Raw genomic sequence first — 7599 nt, 5'->3', positions numbered from 1 at the left:
GGGGCTGTTAAGACTACATGACGAGGTGGTAGGGATTAATTCAACATGCAATCAGGAAGAATATGATTCTTTTTGACCACCTCTCTCGCAAGAATTACTAACAAAGAGGGAGGGGGATTTTAGTAAGTTTAGTAACTGATTATTTACCTTATCAATTTCGATTATTTTATATCTCTCAAGTCTTCCTCAGCTGGGGGACTGAATGTCCGGAACTCGGATTTTCCCCTGGGGCTCCAGTGCCACCTTCGTCATCCCCTGGATTCTCATTAGCCATGTCATTATTACAGATTTTTGGCATACTCCTAGCCAGAACCCTGATTTCGGACATCGGGGTTGTGAAAGCGGCACCGCTTCTGAAGGTGAAAGGCAGATCCCAGCTGTGGAAGCGAATCCGTTTCACCGTTATGAACTTGACATCGCTTTACCGGCACTGCCTTGCAGTGCTGGGAGTGAAGAGTAAATCTGTGTGACAGCAATATCTACTGAACTGTCTCACGCACACAAAAACACGCACGTGTGCCTGCGCAAAAACCCATATATGTATATGATAGCATTTATTAAGCGCTTACTATGTGCAAAGCACTGACGTATGTGTATGTAACCCTTAATGATGATATATTCCAGGGCAGCTAAATACCATGCCAGACCAGGTTTAAGGGGCCTGCAGCAGCATCACTTTTGTGCAGGGGTCAGAGTCCAAGAAATTCTTAACCTGACACAATAGGTGGGAATTTTACAACTGCTCGATCTTCCCTGGAGCCTCAGCTGTGTAGACCTAGGGACTATCCTGGAGCCACTTTAGATACTTTGGTTAAGAGGAGCTGCTCAGCCCGCAGCCTGAGGCAAGTTGCTTTCGGGTGGGACCATGTTAACCATTTGGAGTATGCTACTTCCATGGTCCATTAAACTCATAAATTGTTTTATCAGATAGAGTTGTCACAACAGTGTTTCACTCTTCTGCCTTTTTTGGTCAGAGCAATGCCTTCTGAACCATCGCTGTGGGCAGGAAATGCGTCTGTTTATTGTTATATTGTACTCTCCCCAGAGCTCAGTACAGTGCTCTGCAAAGAGTTCAATAAATACGACTGAATGAAAGAATAAGTGCTTGTTTGATCTAGGACCTCAGCCCTGTCCTTAAGTGAAAGGTAGGCTTCCCGGTCTGGGACTTCAGGAGCTGTTTCCTGTTAGACATAATCGTTGCTTAGCCTTTCTAAGGAACCTGTCTGCCTCAGAGAAACATTGTCACTACTGACCAAAGGCAGGGGAGGGGTCTTGACAGGATGACTTCCTTGTAGGACTTCATCACCAGAAAGCAAAGAAAGAATATTTAATTCAGAAGAGCGAGTGTTTTGGGAAAGTACATCCTGACTACTTTCCTTCAAGGATCACTTTCTTTGAGAGAAGCTTCCTGAGGAAGTCTTCCTTGGGTCACTCCTGAAGGAGTTGACTGAGAAGTTTGGCCCTGGTTCACTGCATCCAGGAAATTTGTGCCTCCTGAAGAGACTCCTTGGGAACCTTCTTCATGAGGAACTCTAGTTGGAGAACTTGTTCCTGGAGTAAGAACTACCTGGGGAACCTCATCGTGACTTATCCCAGCTGGATTACTTGTCTCCACAGCAGGGAAACCTGGAGGGATCTCACGCAGGGCCTGAAACCCCGCTTCTTGAGGGGCTTCAACACCATTTCCCTGGCCAAGGGAGCCTGACAGCACCTCTTCTTTGTCTTGTGAAGATCCGGGCTTATCATCCTCCTCAATCAGTGGTCCAGATTCCTCCTGCTTCCCCTGGCTGGTGAAAGCGCCTAGACTTGATGTTGCTGCTTTTTCTTCGGAATAAACTTGCTGGAGGCCTTCTTTGTTTCCTTTCTGAGCATGAAAAATGGAAGATAATTTTGTAGAGGATATTACACATCTTCATGAAAAAAAATCAACCCTTGCATTGTGAGTATAAAATGTGGAGTTTACAGCACTCTCTATTGGTTCCCTGTAGAATTAATTTCAGTGGAAAATGGCAAGTTATAATTCACACAAGTCATGTATTTAAATGCAGGGACATCCCCTCCACCCCACCCCCCACAACTCCAGTTAGTGCTCTTGGTTTCAGGAAAATAGAGTACTAAGCAAAAGAGCAGAAAATGAAGTACTGGAAACAATAATAACTAATAATAATTATAATAATTATGGCATTATCATATTATTCTTATGTGCCAGGCACTGTACTAAGCACTGGAGTGGCTACAAGTAAATCAGATTGGACACAGTCTTTGTCCCACGTGGGGCTCACAGTCTCAATCCCCATTTTACAGTTGAGGTAACTGAGGCCCAGAGAAGTGAAATGACTTGTCCAAGGTCACACAGCAGATTCCTGTGTTACCAAGATCCTTAAAGTTGACCAAATGAAAATATATTCTAAAAACAGTGATTATAAAACACAACATAATTACACGATCCAGCAGCATTTAAATATATACCAATAATAAACTATTCTGAATTCTAATTTTTTGTGTGAATCTGAAAAGATTTTATTTCAGAGTGTTAGCCTTCAATCGCTCAATCAGTCATAATTATTGAGTGCTTACTGTATGCAGAGCATTGTACTAACATCTTAGGACAGTACAATATAAGGAAATAACAGAGTTGTTAGACATGTTCCCTGTCCACAGTGAGGAAATAGTCTATGTGGGGAGCCAGACATTAATAGAAATAAATTATAGATATGTACGTAATTGCTGTGGGGCTGACGGAGGGGTGAATAGAGGAAGAAAATCCAACTGCACAGGCAATGCAGAAGGGAGTGGAAGAAGAGGAAATGAGGACTTAGTCGGGAAAGGCCTCTTGGAAAATAAGGCTTTGGGGAGTTGAGGAGGGGGGAGTAATTGTCTGTTGGGTACAGGCCAGAGGAAGGACATGGGCAAGAGCTTGGTGTCAAGATAGATGAGATCAAGGAACAGTGAGATCGAGGTACAGGCATTAGAGGAGTGAAGTGTGCGGGTTGGGTTGTAATAGGAGAGCAGCAAGATGAGGTAGGAGGGGGCAAGGTGACTGAGTTTTAAAGCCGATGGTAAGGAGTTTCAGTTCGATACAGAGGTGGATGGGCAACCAGTGGAAGTTCTTGAGGAGTGGGGAAACATGGCCTGAACATTTTTGTAGAAAAATAATCTGGGCAGCAAAGTGAAGTATGCACTGCAATGGGAAGAGACAGGGGGCAGGGAGGTCAGCAAGGAGGCTGATGCGGTAATCAAGGCTGGCTAAGAACAGAAGGCACTTAATAAATGCCATCAAAAAAAATGCTTGGATTAATACGGTAGCAGTTAGGATGGCTCTCCTATGAATCAACGCCTTACTGTGGTAAGAGAGTTTGTATAAATCAGTGAAGCTTAGCGCTATACCACTGAGAGATACTCTCTTTCTAGGGTTACCTGTAATGGAAAGGTCTAAGCTGAAATATCAGATAAAATTGATTTACCTGTGCTGGGCAGCAGCAGCATGGGAAAGAGTCAAAGAGTCAACGATCAAAATGTTGATCAAAGACAACAGCAGAGACTTCAGTTTTCACTGCGTGGAAGAAGGCAATGGTAAACCACCGCCGTATTTTTACTAAGAAAACCCGATGGAAATATATCCTTAGAGTCGCTATGAATCGGAAACTACTCAACAGCATTTGATAATAATAAATTAGGATGGAGAGGAAAAGGTGGATTTTAGCAATGTTGTGAAGGTTGAGCTGACCAGATTTAGTGATACATTGAATATGTGGGTTGAATGAGAGAGAGATGAGTCAAGGATAACCTTGGATTTCTGAAACAGGGGGGATGGTGGTGCCGTCCATAGTAATGGGAAAGTCAGGGGAAGGCCAGGTTTTGGGTGAGAAGATAAGGAGTACTATTTTGGACATGTTAAGTTTCAGGTAATGGTAAGACATCCAGTAGAAATGTCTTGAAGGCAGGAGGAAATGTGAGACTGAAGAGAAGGAGGGAGATCAGGGTTGGAGGTGTCGAGCATAAAGGTGGTAGTCAAAGCCATGGGAGAAAATTAGTTCTCCAAAGGACTGGGTGTAGATGAAGAAAAGAAGGGGACCCAGAACTGAACCTTGAGGAATCCCCCCCACAGTTAGGGGGTGGAAAGCGGAGGAGGAACCCACAAAAAAGACTGAGAATGAGCTACCAGAGAGATAGGAGAACCAGGAAAGGAGTGTCGGTGATGCTGAGGTTGGATAATGTTTCCAGGAGAAGAGGGTAGTCGACAGTGTCAAAGCCAGCTGGGAGGTTAAGGAGGATTAGGATGAAGTAGAGGCCATCGGATTTGGCAAGAAGATCATTGGTGACCTTTGAGAGATACGTTTCTGTGGTGCAAAAGGGACAGAAGCCAGAATGGAGTGGGCCGAGGAAAGAATTGGGGAGAGGAACTTGAAACAGCGGGTGTGGACAACTCACTTAAGAAATTTGGAAAGGAATGGTAGGAGGGAGATGGGGCAATAACTGGAGGGAGTTAAGGGGTCGGGGAGGGGTTTTTTTAGGATAGGGAGACATGAGCATGTTTGAGAACCATGGGAAGAAGCCATTGGAGTGCGAACAGTTGAAGATGGCGGTCAGGGAGGGCGGAAGGGAGGGGGCAAGTGCTTTGACAAAGTGCAAAGGGATGGAGTCAGATACACAGGAAGAGGAGGTGGATTTTGAGAGTAGGCAGGAGATCTCCTCTTGTGAAACTTACTACTGACGAAGATGGACTAGTTGAAGAAGGGGCCGGAGGATGGAGAGACTGGAGAGTAGCAGGGCAGATTTCAGGGAAATCATGCCCATTTCACATCCTACTCAGTAAAATGACACCTCGTGTTAAAACCCTAAAGATCTATCATTAATTCAATGCCAAATAGAGAATAAAACAGCTACTGAGATGGGTTTTCAGTCTCTCTTTCAAATCAGTTAAGGTGAAGAAGCTTTAGAGAAGCAGCAGGGCTCAGTGGAAAGAGCACGAGTTTGGGAGTCAGAGGTCATGGGTTTGAATCCCGGCTCCGCCACTTGTCAGCTGTGTGACCTCGGGCAAACCACTTAATTTCTCTGTGCCTCAGTTACCTCATCGGTAAAATGGGGATTAAGACTGTGAGCCCCACGTGGTACAACCTAGTCACCTTGTATCCCCCCAGTGCTTAGAACAGTGCTTCACATATAGTAAGCGCTTAACAAATACCATCATCATTATTATTATTGTTATTATTATTTCAAAGGTTGAGGAGGTGGAGAAGCAGATAAGTCTATAAAGAAGATGGCAGCTGACACAAGGTAAACTTTGTATATGCTGAAAAACCAGATGGTTCCAAAGTGTTAGAGCACTTTAAGAGATACCGCCATTAAAATTAAGGAGCATCTGAGAAAAAGAATGTTAAATAATACTCGTGGCATTTGTTAAATGAAAAATATTCTGGCAGGGGGGATCCCTATACATAGCTAATGGTAGTATGTTGGTGTGGGCGTGTCCATTTTTATATGTCTTTCTGTCTACTCATGTGAATGCTGACTCCTTTAGAATTACATTTCTACAGGGCCCTTTTAATTTTATACAAGATCAAGTGCTCATACACCCATTCAACACACTGAATGATGAGATGATGGTGTTTGACATACTGACTAATGATGATTTATTTATATTCCACACTATTTCTGTACTTAGTGGTGAAGAAAGACAATCTCGGATCCAGGCTAAATCAGGGATGCCAGCTCCTCACCCCAGCGCCATAGCATTTATGTGTATATCCTTATAGTCTACGATTTCCTCTATCTGTAATTTATTTTAATATCTGTCATCCCATCTAGACTGTAAGCGCCTCGTGGGTAGGGACTGTGTCTACCAACTCTGTTGTATTGCGCTCTCTCAAGCATTTAGTACAGTACTGTGCCCACAGTAAGTGCACAATAAATACCTTTGACTGTGTGGCTTAGTGAAGCAGTGCGGCTTAGTGAAGCAGCATGGCTTAGTGGAAAGAGCACTGGTTTGGGAGTCAGACATGGCTTCTAATCCCCACTCTGCCACTTGTTTGCTGTGTGACCTTGGGCAAGTCACTTAACTTCTCTGTGTCTCCGTTACCTCATCTGTAAAATGGGGATTAAAAGTGTGAGCCCCAGGTGGGACAATCTGATTACTCTGTATCCAGCGCTTAGGACAGCGCTTGGCATATAGTAAGTGCTTAACAAATACCATAATTATCATTATTATTATTATGTGGAGTGAAGACATCGACTCCACTTTCTGCCTCCTGCCTTCAAGATGCATCACCTGACCTGGCTTTGGCCCTACCAGGCTCCAGGGATGGGACCATGGCTCCTCTTGCCTCAATCAATCAATCAATCAATCGTATTTATTGAGCGCTTACTGTGTGCAGAGCACTGGACTAAGCGCTTGGGAAGTACAAGTTGGCAACATATAGAGACAGTCCCTACCCAACAGTGGGCTCACAGTCTAGAAGTCTCTTGCCCGAGAGTCCAGTGAGGGGGACACAAATGCCTGCTTCACCTCCCCAGTTCCCTGCACAGCCTGGGGATGCTCTTGACAGGGTGGGCATCAGGACTCCAGAGCTACTGTGGTTGTGGAAACTTTACGGGCCGGTGAGCAAAAGTCATCATGTTACTCCTCCTCTGCTACCACAGTCAATCCCCGTTTTGCAGATGAGGTAACTGAGGCCCAGAGAAGTTGAGTGACTTGCCCAAAGTCACACAGCTGACATTTGATTTTACATTTATATTTACATTTGACATTTATATGTATATATGTTTGTACATATTTATTACTCATTTATTTATTTATTTTACTTATACATATCTATTCTATTTATTTTATTTTGTTAGTATGTTTGGTTTTGTTCTCTGTCTCCCCCTTTTAGACTGTGAGCCCACTGTTGGGTAGGGACTGTCTCTATATGTTGCCACCTTGTACTTCCCAAGCGCTTAGTACAGTGCTCTGCACACAGTAAGCGCTCAATAAATACGATTGATTGATTGATTGCCATCTGAGCAGCAGCAGCTCTGGCTCAGCTAGCCTGTCCTGGGCTGGTCCCAAAGCGGTTGTTCTTGCCACGATGGCAGTTGCAGCGGAGAAGATGGCACGGCAGCAGAAGGCAAGTGTTTTCTTCCCTTCCCCTCCGTCCCTTCCATTCCTTTTCTCTCCTTTTTCTCCCTCCTTCCCCCTGCTTTTCCAGTCTGTCTTCCCTTTTCCCTTCTTTTCACTCCTTTATCTTCTTCCCCTTCCTTCCCTTCACCCTGTTAATAATTGTGACATTTGTTCAGCCCCTACTATGTGCCAAGCATTAGGGTAAATGTAGGATAATCGGATTGGACAGAGTCACTGGCTCGCACAGGGCTCCCAGTCTAATGGGGAAGGAAAAATTATATTTCATCCCCATTTTATAGATGAGGAAGTCAAGGCACAGAGAGTTAAGGAGCTTGCCTAGGGTCACACAGCTGGCAAATGGCCACTCAATGTTCCGCCCCACTTTTGTCTTGTCTTATGCTGTTGAATCATCTCCAACCCACGGTGGACACACCTCTCCCAGGATGTCCCACCTCCATCTGCGATTGTTCTAGTAGTGGATCCATAGAGTTTTTCTTGGT

The 7599-nt window shown here is 44.5% G+C and overlaps 1 protein-coding gene across 1 annotated transcript in view; it reads right to left on the bottom strand.

Annotated features, from left to right (window-relative positions):
- Positions 1-1091: 1091 nt before the first annotated feature.
- The window catches only part of LOC119925300 (DPY30 domain-containing protein 1-like), a 20766-nt gene continuing 14258 nt past the window's right edge, over positions 1092-7599 (bottom strand). The window contains exon 6 of the mRNA XM_038743405.1: positions 1092-1864. Coding sequence (XP_038599333.1) covers positions 1379-1864 — 486 coding nt within the window. The 3' untranslated portion in view covers positions 1092-1378. The remainder of the gene's footprint in view (positions 1865-7599) is intronic.

This window comes from Tachyglossus aculeatus, chromosome 3 (genome assembly GCF_015852505.1).
Source record: "Tachyglossus aculeatus isolate mTacAcu1 chromosome 3, mTacAcu1.pri, whole genome shotgun sequence".
Taxonomy (NCBI): Eukaryota; Metazoa; Chordata; class Mammalia; order Monotremata; family Tachyglossidae; genus Tachyglossus; species Tachyglossus aculeatus.
The sequence above is the reverse complement of the archived record's forward strand: the minus strand, read 5'-3'. Positions and strand labels throughout refer to the sequence as shown.